The 23134-nt window shown below is 40.0% G+C and overlaps 1 protein-coding gene across 1 annotated transcript in view; it reads right to left on the reverse strand.

Moving 5' to 3' along the window:
• Positions 1 to 3205: 3205 nt before the first annotated feature.
• The window catches only part of LOC137769136 (uncharacterized), a 48715-nt gene continuing 28786 nt past the window's right edge, over positions 3206 to 23134 (reverse strand). Inside the window, 4 exon segments of the mRNA XM_068550842.1 lie at positions 3206 to 3338; positions 6985 to 7161; positions 7541 to 7590; positions 9033 to 9144. Coding sequence (XP_068406943.1) covers positions 3206 to 3338; positions 6985 to 7161; positions 7541 to 7590; positions 9033 to 9144 — 472 coding nt within the window.

A 23134-nucleotide genomic window follows, 5' to 3' on the forward strand; every position in this document is an offset into this window, starting at 1 on the left:
AATCAGCACTTCAGAAGGATGGGGTATGAACCATAAATTGAGGAAGACTTTCCCGTCAGCAGGCAGCAAACATCGCGGCCGGGGCTGAAACCTCCTGTGGCGTGAGAAGAAAACTCCGGGAGTACAGCATTTCTCTTTCTAAAAGGGGCGTCTGGTGTGAGATTATACCACCGCCCTCCAGCCACAGCCCCAGAGCCCACGTTGTGGTGACACACACATCCAGCGTCTAAGCCCAAGGGCAGCAGTCCTCCTTTTTCAGGCTGCTCACAAGTGGCCACAGTTATAAATAACTCAACAGGAGAAGAGCAGCTGGGCTGGTTTTAGCTTCAGCTGTATTGGGAGGAAGGAGTGGGCACAGGGGGGAGGGAAAGGTGTGATAAGAAAGGAAGCGGAGGGCATAAATTAAGTGCCAGCACCATACCTGGGGTGACATTTTCTCACTTAATTCTTACGACAACCTTGGGATGTTCCTATGTCGTTCCTGTTTCACAGGTGAGAAAACTGAGGCCTTACCAGGTTACGTAGATCTTTCCTATCCAGCTCCTAAGAGATGAAGTTGAGATTTAAGCGCAGGTCTGTCTAGTTCTAGAAATCCAGGCTCTGGAGACCAGCCTCTATTTTCCTTCCCTCCCCACCACGTTTCCTGCCAGGTTCTCTAGACTCTGGTCCTCTTTTCCTTCTTTCTCCTTTCTTCCTCCTCCAAATACTTTATCATTTCTTAGGCAGCAGTACTGCTATCTCTTCGTTACTCGTTTACATACAAATACATAATTCATGTATGTCTGGTGTAAGGATTCGCACAAGCCCAGGTACCCACTACCTGGTCTGGGAAACAGAATGTCTCCAGCTCCTCTGAAGCCCTTCCACAGCTCCAGAGTCCCAACTTGCTCCACCTTGGCTGGCAGTGCCTCAGGGCACCTCAGTCAAAAAAGGCAAGAACTGAACTCCTCACCCCCATCTGCACCCTGATCCCGGGCTTCCTCCTGTGTTAAAAGAAACACAACCCCCAAGTCCTCAAAACCAGAAACCAGGAAGTCATTTTTACATGCTTCCTTCTTTATCTCTCAGGTCCTATTGATCCCATTGCTCTCTTGTACCAGTTTCCATTACCACTCCATTGTCTATAGCAAGGACTCTTAATGGGAGGGTCTCACCTTCTAGGGAGCCTTTTGGAAATCATAGGGGCATTTTTTGACTGTCATTATTTCTGGGTCCTTAGGAGAGACTCAGATGACCCTTTCCATTTCTTAAAGTAAAATGTAATTCATTTTAACTGAGGGCTGAATGTTTTCAATATCAAACATTCTGAATATGAAACTTTTTAAATTACTAAAACTCTACTTGGAGTAGTCTCAAGTCTCAGGGTTTTAATCAGGTAATTTGAAGCTCAGGAACAAAGTATGGTGGTGTTAGTTTGGAGAACTTCTCTTATTTCAGCAACCACAAAGTCAGACTATCCTGTCCTGGAGTAGGTCAAAACCAGCTTAAGCTCGTCTTATCTCTATTATTTGTTTGAAGGTGCCCCAAGGAAACACTATCAACAATAAAAAGTCATAAGGCCCATGTCTGAGCACACAGGTCTGTGGGCCATGGGGCTGGCAGCAGTGTGGCTGAACTCAGTCTTGGCCTCTGAGAAGCACATGTGTTCCTGGAGCCACAGGGCCCTCTACCAAATGTTATCCTTTCCTTCTCATCCGTTATTTCCTGCCATTTCTACCCCTGCCTGCAGCAGGTAGCCCTCTACTGAAGGGGGACAGAGAGGGCAGCAGAAAGCTTTAGGTGCTCAGTGCAGGAGCAAAGCCTGGTTCTCAGCCCTGCAAGGAAGATTCTTCCCCGCTTGTGATGGCCCATCAACTCAGTGGCCTGACAATTCCTTGACCTGCTCAACATCACCCCCTTCACCTCCATTCTCCTTCACCACCCACTCCAGGGCCACACTCCAGACCTTATCATCACCTGGAACCATATCACCTCTAAAGACTTAAACTCAAATATCCTACTTCCCAGCTCAACCTTTTATTCTTCCAGTTTTCTCACTCATTCACTCCCACTAAACCTCCTTCATCCCCACAAAATATGCTCCTTGATGTCATCCAGCCCTCTGGCCTCCCCTTCCATCTGTCAGTTCCATTCTGACCCCCACGACTCCCTTCCCTACCCACACTGGGTCTCACAGCCAAGCACATGAACTACTCTCCCACCAGCACCTTCAGTTCTCTGCTTTTTTGTACTCATGACCCACTTATCTAGCAAAACCCCAGCTCTGGGTCCCTCTAGCTAGTCTGCTTTCTGCTTCTAGTTGCATGCTGCTGAGCACAGCTAGAGGAAATCACACCGCTAATTGCATTGATGCAACAACAAATAAATGGTTTCCAGCCTGAGATGTGTCATGCCAGGGAAAATTGGTTTTCTTTCCTTTGATCAGCTCTCATGTCCATTTCCTTTTTTCATCAGCTCCAAGTCTTCCTTAAGCCTCATACCAAATTCCTAGCAGCAGATGATGACATGGTCTGTTATTTCATAATTGAATTAAAGGGGCTGGAACTGCCCCCACTTCCTGTGGGCTCACTCTCCCCTCCCCATCCTCCCTTTCAAACCAAGGTCAAAGGCACAGGCACACACACAGGATATGAAGTGAAGACAATCTCTGCCCTCAAGGATCTTACATTCCAGAGGCAGCTAGACCTGAGAGCATGATGCTATGATAGAAGCATGGAGGAATGGAAGTATGTGAAAGTGGAAAACATCCAGAATAAGAAGCGTCTGAGACTTGTTGGGAGACCAAGGGAAGAAATTCACAACAGGGGCTTCTGAGCTGTGATTCATTATCTCCCCCTCCATATCTCTCCCTTAATGGCATTACCATTCTTTTTTTCCTCCATTATAAAATGTGATAAAACATACATAACATAAAATTTACCATTTTAACTGTTTTTAAGTGCACATTTCAGTGGCATGAAGTACATTAACACTGTTGTGCAACCATCACCACCATTTATGTCCCGAAAAATTGTTTTTCCATATTCCAAAACCGAAACTCTGTACCCATTAAACAATAGCAACACTGCCATCTTTTTATTCACCCAAGCCAGAGACTCTGGGTGACATCCTAGATTCCTCTTCCTTCTCCTCACTCAGTTCTGCATTAAATCTAGCACCTGGCCTAGCTGATTTCACTTCCTAAACATCTCCTGTCTGTACAGTTTTAGTAGGTCCCTAAATGGTCACTGACAATCATCTTGCCCCCTTCTCCCTGTTTGTTGAAGGACAAATGGCAGACTTCTGGATCTTGCCCTTCGTGCTGTACATTCTGCTTCCCTAACTCATCCTCACATACCCTGGACAGGAACCACTGGGAGGTCCACATGCTGTCTCATATCTCTGTGCCATTACACATGCGGGTCTCCCAGCTTGCACTGAATTTCTTTTCCTTGTGCACCTGAAACACTAGTCATCCTTCAAGACCCTGGTTAAGTGTCCCCTCTTCCCTGAAGCCCACCTAGCTCCTCATCCCCACCTCCCTGATCCTTCAGATAATACTGAATATTTCCTGGTGAGTGCTTTCATTATACTTTTATTCTTTATCACAACGTACTGTAATTGCCTATTTCCCCTTGCCTAAAGGGAAAGAACCATGTCTAATTCATTGCTATACAGTGCTTGGCACCAAGGCTACCATGTACTGTTGTTCAGATTGTGCCCTGAGGCAACCAGAAGTGGCTGAGATCCAGCCTATACTTTACTTGCCAAGCTCTGCACCCTGGCATGGGGCTACCCCTGCCCGGGGGAAACCGTGCTTTCTTCTAATCCTCATAAAGCAGCAGTGTGGCATAGTGGTGGATCTGGCTGTCACACAGTAAGGGCTTGAACGTTAGTGTCCTCTCTTTCTGTCCCTTCTTCGCTCCTCTATCAGCCAGCGCCATGGCTCCTGGGAGTGTGGCCAAGTGTCATCCCAGTCTCCAGACTCCCGTCTCCTCTAGAGCCATGAAGGACATAGAGCCCTCAAGGGGCATCATTCGTTGGAGGAGAGCTTCCCTTGGCTCCTCTTCTATTTAGGTTCTGGTTTAGGGGCAGGGTGTCTCTGCTAAAACTAAACAGTATGTTACAGCCTTTAAGGATTAAGTAGCATCTTAGAATTTTAAACCTACAGAATTTATGGGGCTCTTCTCGTCAAGGGGATGGCAAACACAAGCAGGGAGGCCTCCTTTCTCCCTTTCCTTGACCATGGTATGACACTGCCAATCAATCACAACAATCTCACAAGCTTGGGATGTCTTAGAGTCCTCAGCAGGACACTAATACAGCAGGACACAGAATTGACATTTAAAATAAAACATTTCTTATCCTTGATCTAACACAACTCCTTATTTTAGGAATAAGGTGAGGACCTCTGTTCTCCATGACCCTCATTCCTCAACTCTGTCCCTTTATCTCTAGTTAATCTTGACCTGGGATGATTCCCATCGATCATTTCATGAACATTCTTAGATGGCTCCCTTCCCAGCAAGTCTTTCCTGAGCAGTCCTATTCCTTGGAATAAAGCTCTAGACAATTTAGCACTAAGAAACTTAGCATGTTTAACTTCAGAGAGCTGCTTCAATCTCCTCACTTATTTGATGGAAAGTTGAAATCCAGAGATTGAAGAAAAGTGATTTGCCCAAGACCTCAGAACAACTTATGACTGAGCCGGGTAAAGTCCAACATTCTAATTCTCGGGCATGGCTCTCTCTACTATACCTTCTTGTGGCTGAGGTTCATTTCTTATTAATACTCAATGCATGGAATCATAGACTTTGGAGTTAGGGTTAGGGTTAGCATTAGAATTATATACAGTACCTTTTCCAAACTTCCACAGAAGACAGAACTTCCTTTCTCCATGCTCCATTTCATGTGAGTGTATTAAAAGGGACATGTTAAAATCTAGAGATTTTAGGAAGCAGGAGATGGGGGTAGTGGAGAATTGCTGAATCTGTATCAGTTGCTGTTCATCCACTGCCTGACTATATGACTTGGGCTCTGGGTGGGCACTCCCTTTGCTCACACTTTCCTAGACCAAAGCCCTGTCCTGAAATGATCACACATTAACTGACCAGATGATTTAGGGCTCTAGCCTCTCCCCCTTAAATGACTGTTTCCCTTAATCTTTAGGTAACACACATCATCTACAAACAACAACAACAACAACAACAAAAAAAACGAACAAAAAAAACCAATAACGGAATAGAGCAAAACCTGCAAGTTGGAGAGATTTTTTTTTTTTCCCTCTCTACATCTTGACCTCCTTATTTGGTGGCTGCAAATAAAACAGATCAGAAACCAAAATAGACTTCCGTAATCCATTTATCCTAAATAAGAAGGCAGTGAACTCACGGTTAGAGTTCTGTAAACTATTTTAAAAATTTGATCCAAATGTAGGTTGGGTTTATAAATGGTTGACATGGCTATTGGGTGGATGAGAAAATGGAACTAAGAAGTCTTAGAGGATTATCCTGTGATGTTTTTATATGAAAGAAAGATGCACTTCGGCCTCACTGGGCAATAGATGTCCAGTCAAACTTTCAACAAAATTATCCGTCTCCTGAGGTATTTTTTGCCCTGCTTCTCTCTCTAATGCATTCTTCCATTAGGTAAATCCTGAATTCTACCCAAGTGAATGTACTGGCTGGGCTCATGAGACAAAACACTGGTAATCCACAAACTGGTCACCTTATAAGTATCAAGGTCAGACTGGCCACTATTTTGATAGCCAGCTATCAGTCAGCCAAGGGCAGAGACTCAACTTCTTTGATTCTCTAGCATTCTCTAGTCTGTTCTATCATCACCTTTTCCTTGGTGAACTCCAACTTACCTGTCACCTCTTCTTTGACTCTCTCCCTGAGGCCCTGGGCTAGAGTTTAACACTTCCTCTTTTGTGTCCTCACAGGACTTTCACATAACTCTAACATGTTATCTTTGAAATCTTTGAAGTGACTTGTTTGTAGAGATTTCCTCCACTAGACTGAATTTATTGCCAGAGTCAAAATGACTTATTCACCTTTGTAACTCCAGTATACATAACAAAGTGCTTGGTACTAAGTAAGCACTGAACAAATAATGGTTGAATAATCCATGAATGATAAGTGAGTGAAAGAGTGGTCTGATACAAATGGTCTTTCAATTCCCTTCCATCTTTCTGTTCTGTGATCATATTTATTATTTCTCTTACTCAGAACTAAACTCTGTGCCACGCCAAAAGGGAAAGAGTAAGGAGGGAAGGCAGCTCACCCTATAGGGTGTTTTTGCTCCCTCTTGGAGGCTGTGTAACTGTGTAATACCCCCTTCTTTTCCTCAAAGGAAATTTGATTACTTACAACACAGGTATGCCAACTCCTCCATCCAAGTGAATGAACTCTAGGTAGGCTGAATTACGAACATCTGGAAAACTGGATAAGGCATGATAAGGTGGTATGGAAGCAGCTCCACTCTTATCACTTAATATCATTCTACATATATATATATTTTTCTCTATCAGTGAAGTGCAGAAGGACACTGATTTATCCAAAGCACTGGAGTATCACTGTTTTGTTTTGCTTTGTTTTGTTTTGTTTTGTTTTTTCCTGAATATTTCTTCTACTCCACTGAGTAAAATATTTGAAGCCAGAACAGTTCCAGATTAAGTTTACTTATTTGTGTGCTTATTTTAGATGCTGGCTTATGTAAAAGGGTGTGACTGATGAAAATCTCTGGGTACTCCAGGGGTAAACGAAACTTCATAGATTGAAAAAGCAGTCAAACAGCCCATGAACAAAGAACTCTTTTTGCGTTCAAATACAAAGATATGCTTATTCTTGGAGTGTTAGCTCTTTCTTTTCCCCTTCTGGACCAGAAGATCAAGGTTAAATACGTTAAAAGGAGCAAGATTTCCATACCAAACTTAACAAACCTCTCCCCTAGGAGAAGTGGGATGGGGAGGGGGAATAACAAGCTCTAAAGAAAATTCTGCACCTGGGGTCAGTCTTGAGGCTCTCCTTGGAGTCCCTCGACCCCTTCTTTTCTTGTGGTTGTCCCACCACGAAAAAGGTATCTCTGATGGTAGGGAAATCATCCAGCAGGGCTCTCAGGCTGTTGCAGTATGCCATGATCTGCCCCCGAAGAGCATAGTGAGACATGTGGCGGTTGAACCTAAAAAGTCAGAAGAAAAGATGATGTGCAGAGGTGAATCCAAGTTGTTCCATCTCTCACGGAAGTTCCAGGATATAAGTCCCTGGAGACTTTTCAAAGAGAATAGAGGACCTCTGTCAAGAAGAAACTTCTGTCTTGGTCAGGTTGCTATTGTCTGAAGGCAGAGGCATGGATCTCTTCCAAGTGTCTCTTAGCTGTCACTTCTGATACTGCTTCCTGTGTGTGTCAGAAGACAGTTTAATTTGCTTTTATCCAGTAGGACTGTGGCTTATTTAAACACAAACCAGCTGATTAATTGTATGGATTTCTGTATAATACTGTTGTTTATTGAGTTCACAGTCATAAATCAGCCTGTGTAGTTCACATATACTATACTTACTTCTGGCAATATTCAACTATAACGTCTCTCTTGACTTTCCCAATTTCATCCTGTGATAAAAGAGAATGACAGTTTTCCTATTAGACAGTTGGCTATAAGAATTCCCCAAGCTAATACATCTGTACAAACTTATAGCTAACTTAAAGGAGGAGAAGGCCACAAGTTGAGATATTCTTTCTGAAGGTCAACCTATTGGGAGATATTCCTCTGTGGGTCTTTCCTACTCCAGCACATCTTATGAGTATGCCAAGAATTCAAGGCCCTTACCACTCTTTACCTGAACCACTTCTCAGGATTATGTTTGCAGAGAGCAGTCTGGAGGGATGAGGTAACATCTCTCTCTAGAAAAAAGAGCAGGTTTGCTATAAAAGAGACGGATTCCCAAGCTCAATGTTACTCAACTGTGACACAAAACTGTGTGTACCTAGGCTCCTCCATGTTGCCCCTGTGGGACTTGGGAGGCAAAAGGAAATGACACAAACATGAGGCTCATGAGGCTGGCTCTGCTGTGAGTAACAAAGTTCTTTGTCTCTGACCTAGGAGTCTTGTGTCCTCTGCCAGCATCCTCAGAACAGTAACAGGCTAACTTATTAGCTTATAAGTAGGCTAAAATCCCAGACCTTGACAAAACTGACAATTATATTGTCTGAACCCTTTCTAATCTGATAGGCATCGGATATTCCTAAAGGGCAGTTGATGAGCTAATATATTTTTCACTTGGTCAATATTTTTTGAATATTTTAGTTAAAATAGTAATTTACTTATCAAAGTAATTTACTTAATTACTTATCAAAAGGAGTCCTTTGCCCCCATTACTGCTCAGCAGTAATCTAGAAGGTCTAGCCTCCATCATATCCAATTTGTAGAACTTGATTAGGTAAATTGAAGTCCTTCCTTTTCAGTCACAGGTATGGACAAAGCCTAGAGATTGTAAACCTTGTCATTTCGTTCCCAAATAACTATGTATTAGCCTAAGGACTTCTTCATCAAAAAATTAATGAATAATGAAATAATATCCATAAAATTAAGCAACACTTTTAATTGACAAAGGTTTGAATTTCATAATACTTTTCAAAAGATTAGGTTAGTATAAAACTGTTTAATAGAAACATGGTGGTAGTGTCTGAAAAACCAAGATAACAGGTGAATTTGATGGCAAGAGCCCTTGCACACCTTGTCTAAACCCCCTAAGCACCTGTGGGTCACTCAGGAGTTGTCAAATGTTCCAGAGCAGGTGCTGAAACTAGTTCTGCTTAGAAAGCGACAAAACAAAATGTGCCCTTGGAAAAATGCACATATTTTAAAAACTAGACTGCAATTAGCTTGAATTCCTTCCTTTCTATTTCTTATTGAACTCTCTTTTTCATTTCTTTATATTTTCAATGGTTCTATCCAAATAGGTTGAAAGCAACAGGTTCCAAGTTAAGAATTTTTATTTGCTCAAATGTAAAAGATGATGCGATCTTTAGGGAGCCCTTCTTACTACACTCACGAGGTTCTTCATTCTGTCAGCCATGGCTTGTTTCCTGAGGAGGAAGGCATTCAGCATCATGTCCCGCAGCCCCACCTTTTCTAGTTGAATAGACACGAAAGCTTCCAGAGCCCTGACAAGTGAACAGAGACATGTGAGCCCAAGGCAGGAGGTAAATGGACATATAACAATAAGACTCTGGTGGACAGGAACACCTGGGGCTGCATACTGGGCACTGCCGCAGGAGATCAGGTGGCTCTGTTTCTGTGGTTCTTACCTGCTCCAAGTGTTTCTCTTATATTCACTGGGGCTGCTGATATGTCACCATCCTTGCTGGGGACCCCCATGTGCCTGAAGCATGCATCGTCAGTCCCTCCTCACTCCCAAACTTCATAGCCTGGCCCAGTGTTTGTACTCCCAAGGTCCCTTTGTGCCCTCCTGGTCTGAACTGTAGGGGTACCTGGACTGAAGTGGCCTCCTAAGGGTCCTCTTGACTAGACACATTGGTCTTAAATCTCCCATCCACACATTGGGAATGTGAATTTAGAACACTCAAACTCTGGCCATGTGTCAGATTAATGGCATCTTGAGGAGTAGAGTAGCTTTGCCTGTTATTTTTTTTTCATTCTAAATTTGCCAGAATTAGACTAGAGTCTCATTGGTATGCCTCAATAAAATATTCAGAGTATTCATAATTATTACAGAATACAAATCTCATATTCTGTAATACAAATTATTACAGAATATGAGATCAAGATATAATAGGGAAACCCTGGTTTATATATGTCTGTAGAGGCCGTGCCTCTCTAACAATGTACCATTCTATTATTCTAAGCAATGGAAAAACCCTTGTTAGAATAGTGAGGGTAGTTCTATGCTTTTCTGTTTAAGATAGACGTGGAAAATTTGGACATGCTCATATTCTTCCTTATGTTCTACCCTCGTTGGAATTTGAAAAATATAGAGAGAGGGAAGAAGGAGGGGAAGAAGGGAAGTGAAAGAGAAAGGAGAAGAGGGAGAAGAGAAAAGAGTTTGAAATTAGTAACTGTTGACTCTCCTTCATAGACTGGAGCATATTAGAAGGAGCTGAGCCTTCTCGGTGTTTTATAACGTTTTCAGACAAGGTCTTAACAATTTAACACATGCTGGTGACTCTGGGAGTTTAGGCATCCTTCAATCCCATAATACTGTTATTAACTGACTTGAAAGAGGATACTTTTGTTATTATAAACAACCCGTCACCGCCACCCCCATGCAGTACCTTTTGGTAGCCTGGAATCTTTCTGAAGGATGAATAAGTGTGTCTGAACTTTTGGAGTTGCGGCTAACAGCATGCTTTCTATGCCATTCACAATTCTGGAATTTCTTCTTCTGGTTGGACCCATTCCACTATGATTTCTCAGACCTGAACTTATTTCTTAAAATATTTCAAACCAAAGTGAATTAAATTTGTTGGATTTTAAGTCCTGTGGTACTGACTGTAAAATTATCTCACAGCCATAACTGACCCCAAATATAATGTAAATGTCTGGATACACTGGGGGTGGGAGGGAGTGGAAGGGAGAGAAGAGAAGGGGAGGAGAGGAGAGAGTAAGGGAGCGAACAGAAGAGAGATACCATTTTGCACAATGAAGGGGTGAGGCACTAAGTGTGACTATTTCCAGAATAGAGTTGTCTAAGGTGCTCTGAGAAAAAACTCTCCATTTTACAAGGTGGTTAGTTGGAGTGCTTTGTATGGTGCCCTCTCAAGAAATACAGCTGATGAACTTCATGGCTGCAAGATCTGAAAAATCATCTCAGGGTTCCCATTCTTGTATAGCCTAAGCAGATGGAGGTGGGCTGTATATGCTGCCCTGCACAATGTAATAATGAGGGAGGGAGAGGTGGAGGGAGGGTGAGGAAGGAAGAGGGGGAAGAAAAAAAGGGAAATCTGTATCTTCCAATATTCCTATTGGTTATGGAGCTACAGGGCATGATGGATGGAATTCTTTTACATTTTTCTAAAATACTAACTAAAAGAAAAATATTAAGCCTTCAAAGGAAAGACTATTCTTCTTCAAAGAAAGAAATAAGTTCTCCATAGCTGAATTACTAAGGACACTTAAGGAAAATGAGACAAAAGAAAAAAATCTGGGGTTAAAAAGGCTAAAGTTTCCATCTTGACTTTTTCTGAAGACTCTTGGGCTATCCCAGTCTCCTGGAAATAGTAGAATATACCAGTTCAGAAGACTCAAGAGGTCTTCAAAAGGCTATGAGTGAGCTAAGAGGGAAGAAAATAAGCTCTGTAATCAGATCCTAGTGCTGACACTCAGCTGGTGATCTTGGCTCTGTTCCCTAACCTTTCAAAACCTGTTTCCTCACCTAGAAAAAGGGGATGATGTCCTCCATCTCCTAGGGCTGCTGAGAGGATCCATGAGCTCAGGTATATCCATCACTTAGCTCACCGCCTTGCCTGGACCATAGAAGCTGCTAAGTTGAACCCTTAAATCCTTGACTCCCTCAAGTTGCACTCAAAATCCCAACCATGACCATCTTTTGTTTCTATCCTCAATTTCTTCCTTTTTTCCAGTCCCTTCCTACAAATATGATCTCATCTATTTTATTCCTAATTCTCCGACCCCTCAAGCTTCCTCTTCAATTCTGACCCAATTTCTTAAAGAGTTATTATGGACTAAATGTTTGTGTCTCCCCCTAAATTCTTACGTTGAAGCCCTAACCCCCAGTGATGGTATTTGGAAATGGGGCCTTTGGGAGGTAATTAGGGTTAGATGAGGTCATAAGGGTGGGGCCCGAATCTGATAGGGCTGGTGTCCTTATAAGAGGAGGAAGAGACACCAGAACTTTCTCTCTCTCTGCCTTGTGAGGACAGTGAAAATGCAGACATCTGCAAGGAAGAGAGCTCTCACTAGAAGCTGATCATGTTGGCTCCTTGATCTTGAACTTCTAGCCTCCAGAACTATGAAAAAATAAATTTCTGTTGTTTAAGCCACCCAGTATATGGTATTTTGGACTCTAACCCCCTTAGAACTGCTCTCTCAGAGTCAGCAATGAACTTCTGAGAATATAAAATAGCCTCATTTTAATTCCTACTCTTCTGGTTCTTCCCTCTACATTTAACTCTATCAACTTCTTCCTCCTCTCCCTCCTGCTCTTTCACCTCTTCCTCCTCCTAAAAATAATAACTTTATTTAGGTATAATTGACATTCAATAAACAACACATACTTAAAGTGTACAGTTAGATAAGTTTGGGCATATGTATACAACTGTGAAACCATTACTGCAATCAAAATAATGACCAGAGCCATCCCAACCACCCAGCCCCCTTCCTCAAGCAACCACTGCTCTGTTTTCTGCAACTATAGGTTAGAATGCATTTCCTAGAATTTTATATAAATGGAATCATGCAGTATATATTCTTTTTTTGGTCTGGCTTCATCCATATTGTTGTAGATGTCAATAATTCATTTCTTTGTATTGCTGAGTAATACTCCATTGTACAAATATACCACAATTTGTTTGTCCATTCACCTGGTGATGGATATTTGGGTGTTTTTCCAGTTCTTGGCTATTTTAAATAAAGCTGCTATAAACATTTACATATGTCTTTGTATGGACGTGTGCTTTCATTTCTCTTAATACCTAGGAGTAAAATGGCTGAATCATATGGTAAATATATGTTTAACTTTCTAAGAAACTGCCAAACTGTTTTCCAAGGTAACTGACAATTTTGCATTCCCATCAGCAGTGTATTAGAGTTCCAGATCCTCCACATCCTGCCAAGACTCAGAATAGTTAGTTTAACCAGTCTACTACTAGAGAATGGACTTGAGGATATGGGGAGGGGGAGGGGTGAGATGTGACAGGGTGAGAGAGTGTCATGGACATATATACACTACCAAATGTAAAATAGATAGCTAGTGGGAAGCAGCCGCATAGCACAGGGAGATCAGCTTGGTGCTTTGTGACCACCTAGAGGGGTGGGATGGGGAGGGTGGGAGGGAGGGAGATGCAAGAGGGAAGAGATATGGGAACATATGTATATGTATAACTGATTCACTTTGTTATAAAGCAGAAACTAACACACCATTGTAAAGCAATTATACTTCAATAAAGAGGTTTAAAAAAAAATTTTTTTAACCAGTCTAGTGGGTATGCAGTTGTTGCTCACTGGGGTTTTAACTGCATTTCTCTAATAACTAATGCTGTTGAACACTGTCTTATGTGCTTATTTGCCATCTGTACCTCTTCCATGGTGACTCATTTCTTCTTGAAACACTCTCCATCTTTGGCTTTGATAACAGTAACAATTTTATTCTCTCTCTGTCTCTTTCCTTCCTTCCTCCTTTCCCTTCCTCTTGTTCCTTCTCGATGTCTCCATCATTTATTCCTCCTTACTATATCATTAGACCTCTTCTGTCCCACATTTGTAGAAGAGTATATAAATATACACACATATATATTACTATATATATTCACATATTCATATGTATATAAATAACCCTAATGCCTTCCTACCCCTCCTTGTGCTGTGAGTCTTTCCAGGCTATTACTCTAATGCCTTCCCACCCTGCTCTGTCCTCCTATCCAGTGACTTTTACCATTTGCTTCCTGGATGAATCTCAGGGAGTGACTTATAAGCCTCTCAACCTGGAAAACCCCACTTACATCTGTCTTACATATTGGTATTCTTCATAAGATTAAGTTAACTGAATAAAAAATTCCATATGTCAACTATGCATGAAAACCACAGGTGGGGTCAAGCTGGGCTTCCCATTTTTTCCTAGTACTCATCTGCCCTTTCATACTATGCTTGAGTATCTGAAGGGTCATCTCTACCAGTCAAAAAACTCATCCTTCAGGTTTTCCCAAATGCCCCCCCGTCACTCTGTGCTGCCCTTCCTGGCTCCCCAGATGTGACCTCTCTTTTATTTAAATTCCTTCTATAGCTTGTTGAACCTCTACTATTCCTTGTATTTGAACCACTTATGAGCCTCTCCCCCTTTTATACACCAGATGTAAGTTCCTCAGGAGTATGAATCGTACCTCAGTATTATCTGATGAGCCTAACTTAAAGTAGGTACTGAATTAAGATTTGGGGCGTTGAATTTTTAAAAATCAATACAACTCACTCTATCCCTATTTTCTACTTCAGTATTTGATTTCTATGGGCATTAGTATTTGGCAGTAGAAGTGGAGATTGAGTATTCTTGCCATACTCATAAACTTATACTTATTAATGTAAAGAGTAAAAATAGAGAAATAGAGGCAAATAAATTGTGCTAAGTGGTAAATGTGGTGAGCTATATAGAATTCATAAAGCTTAAAGAATGTTTAAGAACCATCTGGAAAGTTGACTTCCTAAAGTCATATTTAATTTTTTTTAAAATTTATTTATTTTTGGCTGCACTGTGTCTTTGTTGCTGCGTGTGGGTTTTTTCTAGTTGCGGTGAGTGGGGGCTACTCTTCGTTGCAGTGTGTGGGCTTCTCATTGTGGTGGCTTCTCTTGTTGTGGAGCATGGGCTCTAGGCACAAGGGCTTCAGTAGTTGTGGCACACGGGCTTAGTTGCTCCGTGGCATGTGGGATCTTCCCGGACCAGGGCTCAAACCCATGTCCCCTGCATTGGCAAGTGGATTCTTAACCACTGCGCCACCAGGGAAGCCCCGTCATATTTAATTTTACACTTAAGTTACATTCACAAGTATATACACACAAGAGAAAACTATACAGTTGTTTTTTAAAATGGGGGGAAAATCTCTATGAACAGATCTGGAGTGATTTCCAGGATATACTGTTAAGTGAAAAAAAAAAAAAAATGCCAGAGAGTATTACATACAGATAAAATCCGAAACCCCTTCATGATAAAATCATCAAAAAGCTAGGAACAGAAGGAAATGTCCTCAACCTGGTAAAAATTATCTAAGAAAAACTCATAGCTAACATCATACTTAATGGTTTAAGATTGAAAGCTTTCCTCCTAAGATCAGGAATAAGACAATAATATCCACTCTCACCATTTCTATTCAACTTTGTACTAGAGGGTCTAGGTAGGGCAATTAGGCAAGAAAAAGTAATAAAAGGTATCCAGAATGAAAAGAGAGTGGTAAATTCATTTCTATTTGCAGATGACATAATCTTTTATATAGAAGATCTTAAGGAATACATACACACACACACAAGTAAACTATTTACAAGTTTAGAAAGGTTGCAAGACAAAAGATCTACTGTATTTCTGTATACTAGTAATGAATACTGAAAATGAAATTAAGAAAACAATTCCATTTATAATAATATAAAAAAGAATAAAATATTATGGATTTAATTTAACAAAAGAAATACAGAACTTGTACACTGAAAACTGCAAAATATTGTTGAAAGAAATTAAAAAAGACATAAATAAATGAAAAGACTTCCCATATTCATCAATTAGAAGACTTAATATTGTTAAGATGGCAATAGTACTCACACTAATCTACAGATTCAATGCAATCCCTGTCAAAATCTCAAATGGCTTTTTTTTTTTTTTTGCAGAAATTGACAAGCTGATCCTAAAATTCATATGAAAATGCAAGGGACCCAAAATAGATGAAGCAATTTTGAAAAAGAAGAACAAAGTTGGAAGACTCATACTTCTTAATTTCAAAACTTACCATAACTCTACAATAATCAAAACACAGTGGTACTGGCATAAAAACAAACATACAGATCAATGGAATAGAATTAAGGGTCCATAAGTGATATATACAGGACATTCCATCTGAAAACAACAGAATACACTTTTTTCTCAAGTGCTCATGGAACATTCTCCAAGATAGATCATATCTTGGGTCACAAATCAAGCCTTGGTAAATTTAAGAAAACTGAAATCATACCAAGTATCTTTTCTGACCACAACGCTATGAGACTAGATATCAATTACAGGAAAAAAACTGTAAAACATACAAACACATGGAGGCTAAACAATATGCTACTAAATAACCAAGAGATCACTGAGGAAATCAAAAAATACCTAGAAACAAATGACAATGAACACACGATGACCCAAAACTTATGGGATGCAGCAAAAGCAGTTTTAAGAGGGAAGTTTATAGCAATACAGTCCTACCTCAAGAAACAAGAAAAATCTCAAATAAAAAACCTAACCTTACACCTGAAGAACAAAAAAACCCCAAAGTTAGCAGAAGGAAAGAAATCATAAAGATCAGATTGGAAATAAATGAAAAAGAAATGAAGGAAATGATAGCAAAGATGAATAAAACTAAAAACTGGTTCTTTGAGAAGATAAACAAAATTGATAAACCAGCAGCCAGACTCACCAAGAAAAAAAGGGAGAAGACTCAAATCAACAGAATTAGAAATGAAAAAGGAGAAGTAACAACGGACAGTGCAGATATACAAAGGATCATAAGAGATTACTACAAGCAACTATATGCCAATAAAATGGACAACCTGGAAGAAATGGACAAATTCTTAGAAAAGCACAACCTTCCAAGACTGAACCAGGAATAAATAGAAAATAGAAACAGACCAGTTACAAGCACTGAAATTGAAACTGTGATTAAAAATCTTCCAACAAACAAAAGCCCAGGACCAGATGGCTTCACAGGCGTATTCTAGCAAACATTTAGAGAAGAGCTAACACCCATCCTTCTCAAACTCTTCCAAAATATAGCAGAGGGAGGAACATTCCCAAACTCATTCTATGAGGCCACCATCATCCTGATACCAAAACCAGACAAAGATGTCACAAAGAAAGAAAACTACAGGCCAATATCCCTGATGAACATAGATGCAAAAATCCTCAACAAAATACTAGCAAACAGAATCCAACAGCACACTAAAAGGATCATACACCATGATCAAGTGGGGTTTATCCCAGGAATTCAAGGATTCTTCAATATACACAAATCAATGTGATACACCATATTAACAAATTGAAGGATAAAAACCATACGATCATCTCAATAGATGCAGAAAAAGCTTTCGACAAAATTCAACATTCATTTATGATAAAAACCCTCCAGAAAGCAGGCACAGAGGGAACTTACCTCAACATAATAAAGGCCATATATGACAAACCCACAGCCAACATCATGCTCAATGGTGAAAAACTGAAACCATTTCCACTAAGATCAGCAACAAGACAAGGTTGCCCACTCTCACCACTATTATTCAACATAGTTTTGGAAGACCTAGCCACAGCAATCAGAGAAGAAAAAGAAACAAAAGGAATCCAAATTGGAAAAGAAGAAGTAAAGCTGTCACTGTTTGCAGATGACATGATACTATACATAGAGAATCCTAAAGACGCTTCCAGAAAAGTACTAGAGCTAATCAATGAATTTGGTAAAGTAGCAGGACACAAAATTAATGCACAGAAATCTCTTGCATTTCTATACACTAATGATGAAAAATCTGAAAGAGAAATTAAGGAAACACTCCCATTTAGCATTGCAACAAAAAGAATAAAATACCTAGGAATAAACCTACCTAAGGAGACAAAAGACCTGCAGGCAGAACACTACAAGACACTGATGAAAGAAATTAAAGATGATACAAACAGATGGAGAGATACACCATCTTCCTGGATTGGAAGAATCAACATTGTGAAAATGACTATACTACCCAAAGCAATCTACAGATTCAATGCAATCCCTATCAAACTACCAATGGCATTTTTCACAGAACTAGAAAAAAATTTTCACAATTTGTATAGAAACACAAAAGACTCCGAATAGCCAAAGCAATCTTGAGAAAGAAAAACAGAGCTGAGGAATCAGGCTCCTTGACTTCAGACTATACTACAAAGCTACAGTAATCAAGACAGTATGGGACTGGCACAAAAACAGAAATATAGATCCATGGAACAGGATAGAAAGCCCAGAGATAAACACACGCACATATGGTCACCTTATTTTTGATAAAGGAGGCAAGCATATACAGTGGAGAAAAGACAGCCTCTTCAATAAGTGGTGCTGGGAAAATTGGACAGGTAGATGTAAAAGTATGAAATTAGAACACTCCCTGACACCATACACAAAAATAAACTCAAAATGGATTAAAGACCTAAATGTAAGGCCAGACACTGTAAAACTCTTAGAGGAAAACATAGGCAGAACACTCTATGACATAAATCACAGCAAGATCCTTTTTGACCCACTTCCTAGAGAAGTGGAAATAAAAACAAAAATAAACAAATGGGACGTAATGAAACTTAAAAGCTTTTGCACGGCAAAGGAAACCATAAACAAGATGAAAAGACAACCCTCAGAATGGGAGAAAATATTTGCAAATGAAGCAACTGACAAAGGATTAATCTCCAAAACTTACAAGCAGTTCATGCAGCTCAATATCAAAAAAACAAACAACCCAATCCAAAAATGGGCAGAAGACCTAAATAGACATTTCTCCAAAGAAGATATACAGATTGCCAACAAACACATGAAAGGATGCTCAACATCATTAATCATTAGAGAAATGCAAATCAAAACTACAATGAGATATCATCTCACACCGGTCAGAATGGCCATCATCAAAAAATCTACAAACAATAATTGCTGGAGAGGGTGTGGAGAAAAGGGAACCCTCTTGCACTGTTGGTGGGAATGTAAATTGATACAGCCACTATGGAGAACAGTATGGAGGTTCCTTAAAAAACTAAAAATAGAAATACCATATGATCCAACAATCCCACTACTGGGCATATACCCTGAGAAAACCATAATTCAAAAAGAGTCATGTACCACAATGCTCATTGCAGCTCTATTTACAATAGCCAGGACATGGAAGCAACCTAAGTGTCCATCGACAGATGAATGGATAAAGAAGATGTGGCACATATATACAATGGAATATTACTCAGCCATAAAAAGAAACAAAATTGAGTTATCTGTAGTGAGGTGGATGGATCTAGAGTCTCTCATACAGAGTGAAGTAAGTCAGAAAGAGAAAAACAAATACCATATGCTAACATATATATATGGAATCTAAAAAAAAAAAAAAAAAGGTTCTGAAGAACCAAGGGGCAGGACAGGAATAAAGACGCAGATGTAGAGAATGGACTTGAGGACACAGGGAGAGAGAAGGGTAAGCTGGGGTGAAGTGAGAGAGTGGCATGGACATATATACACTACCAAATTTAAAATAGTAGTGGGAAGCAGCCATATAGCACAGGGAGAGCAGCTCGGTGCTTTGTGACCACCTAGAGGGGTGGGATAGGGAGGGTGAGAGGGAGACGCGAGAGGGAGGAGATATGGGGATATATATATATGTATAGCTGATCCACTTTGCTATAAAGCAGAAACTAACACACCATTGTAAAGCAATTATACTCCAATAAAGATGTTAAAAAAAAAAAAAGCAACCATCCTAGCTACTACACGATTCCAAGGATTTTGCAGCACATCGAAGAGAATGTTATTAATGAAAACATTTTGGAAGAAATAATACTAGAGATATTGTTGCAGCTCACTTCTCTATGTCAAACTTTTAACCATTTATTCCCAGAAGAGAAATTTGAAACACTAAGACAAAATTGTTGGGTAAAATATGCATTCGCCTTTTGAAACCCAGAATCAATAATTGAGTTCAACTTGGTGCCTGAAGAAGAAAATGAATTATTGCAGCTCAGTTCTTCATATACATTGAAGAATTATGAAACATTAAGTTTATCACATTTTGGATTAAGATAAAGGAAGACTTTCCTTTGATAAGTCGAAAGAGTATGCTGCTCTTATTACCATTCACAACAACTAGTTTGTGTGAACTAGGATTTTCAGTCTTAACCCAGAAAAAACAAAGGAAAGGAATGGATTAAATGGTGCAGCAGATATGCGAGTAGCATTATCCTCCTGTGTTCCAGACTGGAATGAACTTATGAACAGGCAAGCACACCTACCACATTAAATAAATCTTTTTTTTTTTTTTAATTGGAGTATAGTTGCTTTACACTGTTGTGTAAATAAATCTTACATGGTTTTTGTTTTTTCATTTCTTATTTTGTGATTTTTTTATGTGTTGTATTTAAATGTTAATCTAGCACTGTATGCGATAACTTTATGTTTTAATTTTTGTTATATTTTAATACTAATAAAATCATAATGTAATTTTAAAAAAGAAAGTAAAAGGGAAAAATTTGTCATCTACAACTTCAAAGGAATATTATCAGTATGCTTAATCTAATTAGTGCATAACTATGTGATTCTCTGCCTCTTTATTACTTTTTTATCTTTGGAGTGAAAATTCTTTTTAAAAAAAAAAAAAGAATTAAGGGTCCAGAAATACACTCTTACATTTATGGTCAAATGATTTTTGTCAAGGGTGCCAGGACAATTCAATAGGGAAACATGAGTCTTTTCAGCAAATGATACTGCGACAGCTGGATAAGTACACTCAAAAGAATGAAGTTGGACCCCCTATCTCACACTACACATAAAAATTAACCATAAATGAATCATTGACCTGAATGTAAGAGCTAAAACTACAAAATTTTTAGAAGAAAACATAGGAGTAAATCTTCCTGACTTTGGATTAAGCAATGGTTTCTTAAATGTAACACCAAAAGAGTAAGTGACAAAAGAAGAATAGGTAAATTGGGCCCAGTCCCGAAAGTGATGGTGGTTGCAGTTGTGGGTCTTATTTCTCCTCCCTTGCCCTAGAGGATCTTCTCTTTTTCTCCCTTTCTGCCGTTCCAGCAAGCTGCAAACCCTCTGAAAAAAATGCCTCTGCACCTCTAGCTCTTGCGGAGGTTGGTATCTACAGTGGAGTCTCCTATTGCAGGGGGACCTTCAAGATGGTGGACGAGTAAGACATAGAGATCACCTTCCTCCCCACATATACATCAAAAATACATCTACATGTGGAACAATTCCTACAGAACACCTACTGAACACTGGTAGAAGACCTCAGACTTCCCAAAAGGCAAGAAAATCCCCAAGTACCTGGCTGTGTGGCTGACAGGCTCAGGCCTGACATGAGGCCTGGTGTAAGGCCTGAGTCTCCGAGGTGGGAGAGCCGAGTTCAGGACATTGGACCACCAGAGACCTCCTGGCCCCACGTAATATCAATCAGCGAGAGTTCTCCCAGAAATCTCCATCTCAATGCTAAGACCCAGCTCCACCCAAAGGCCAGCAAGCTCCAGTGCTGGACACCCCATGCCAAACAACTAGCAAGACAGGAACACAACCCCACCCATTAGCAGAGAGGCTGCCTAAAATCATACTAAGTTCACAGACACCCCCAAAACACACCGCTGGATGCGGCCCTGCCCACCAGAAAGACAAGATCCAGCCCCCCCCCACCAGAACACAGGCACCAGTCCCCTCCACCAGGAAGCCTACACAAGCCACTGAACCAACCTCACCCACTGGGGGCAAACACCAAAAACAATGGGAACTATGAACTTGCAGCCCGCGAGAAGGAGACCCCAAACAAAGTAAGTTAAACAAAATGAGAAGACAGAGAAATATGCAGCAGATGAAGGAGCAAGGTAAAAACCCACCAGACCAAACAAATGAAGAGGAAATAGGCAGTCTACATGAAAAAGAATTCAGAGTACTGATGGTAAAGATGATTCAAAATCTTGGAAATAGAATGGAGAAAATACAAGAAGAATAGGTAAATTGGACTCAACAAAATGAAAAACTTTTGTTTCAAAGAACACCATCAAGAAAGTAAGAAGGGACTTCCCTGGTGGCACAGTGGTTAAGAATCTGCCTGCCAATGCAGGGTACACGGGTTCGAGCCCTGGTCTGGGAAGATCCCACATGCCGCAGAGCAACTAAGCCCGGGCGCCACAGCTACTGAGCCCGCGCTCTAGAGCCTGCAAGCCACAACTACTGAGCCCACATGCCACAACTACTGAAGCCTGTGCACCTAGAGCCCGTGCTCCGCAACAAAAGAAGCCACCACAATGAGAAGCCCGCACACCGCAATGAAGAGTAGCCCCCGCTCACTGAAACTAGAGGAAGCCTGCGCGCAGCAACGAAGACCCAACACAGCCAAAAATAAATAAGTAAATAAATAAATTAATTAAAAAAAAAAAAAAAGAAAGTAAGAAGATGATCCTCAGAATGGAAGAAAATATTTGCAAATCATATACTTGATAAGGAACTTGTATTCAGAATATGTAAAGAACACTTACAACTCAATAATAAAAAAAAATCCAATTTTATAAAAGGGCAAAGGATTTGAATTGACTTTTCTTTAACAAAGATATACAAATAGCCAATAAGCACATGAAAAGATGCTCAATGTCATAAGTAATTAGAAAAATACAAATCACAGCCACAGTGAGATATCATTTTACCCTCACTAGGATGGCTAAAATAAAAAACAGAGATAATAAAAAGCATTAGCAAAACTCAAAACATACATATGTCCTTACAAAAACTTGTACATAAATGTTCATGGCAGCATTATTCATAATAGTTAAAAAGTAAAAACAACCCAATGTCTGTCAACTGATGAATGGATAAATAAAATGTAGTATATACATATAATAAAATACTATTCATCAGTAAAAAACAAAACAAAACAAAAACGAAGTACTGGTACATGCTATGATATGGATGAAGCTTGAAGACACTATGCTAAGTGAAAAAATTCAGACATAAAAGGCCATATATTGTATGATTCCATTTATATGAAATGTCTGGAATAGGCAAATCCATAGAGACAGAAAGTGGATTACTGGTTGCTAGGAGCTGAGGAAAGTGGGGAATGGGGATTGACTGCTAATGGGTACAGGATTTCTTTTGAGAATGAGGAAAATGTTCTGGAATTAGATAGTGGCGATGACTGCATGATCTTGTGAATTATACGTTAAAGGGGTGAATTTTATGTTATGTGAATTATATCAATAACAACTAAAAAATTCGGAAAAGAAAGAGAATATATTTTGTGTTACCTTTTGTGAAAAAAAGAAGGGCAAATGTATCTGGTTACTTTTGCAAAAAGAAATACAGGAAGGATAAAACAGAAAACAATGGAATCATTTATCCACAAAGGGTAGGGGTGGAGGAACAGGATATTTTCTGCTGGTTGATTCTAGCTAGTCAATATTATAGAGTCACATACAATGGAAAAATTATCAGCAAACCACTGAAAATTAAGAGACCCAGTAAG

Source organism: Eschrichtius robustus, chromosome 9 (assembly GCF_028021215.1).
Source record: "Eschrichtius robustus isolate mEscRob2 chromosome 9, mEscRob2.pri, whole genome shotgun sequence".
NCBI lineage: Eukaryota > Metazoa > Chordata > Mammalia > Artiodactyla > Eschrichtiidae > Eschrichtius > Eschrichtius robustus.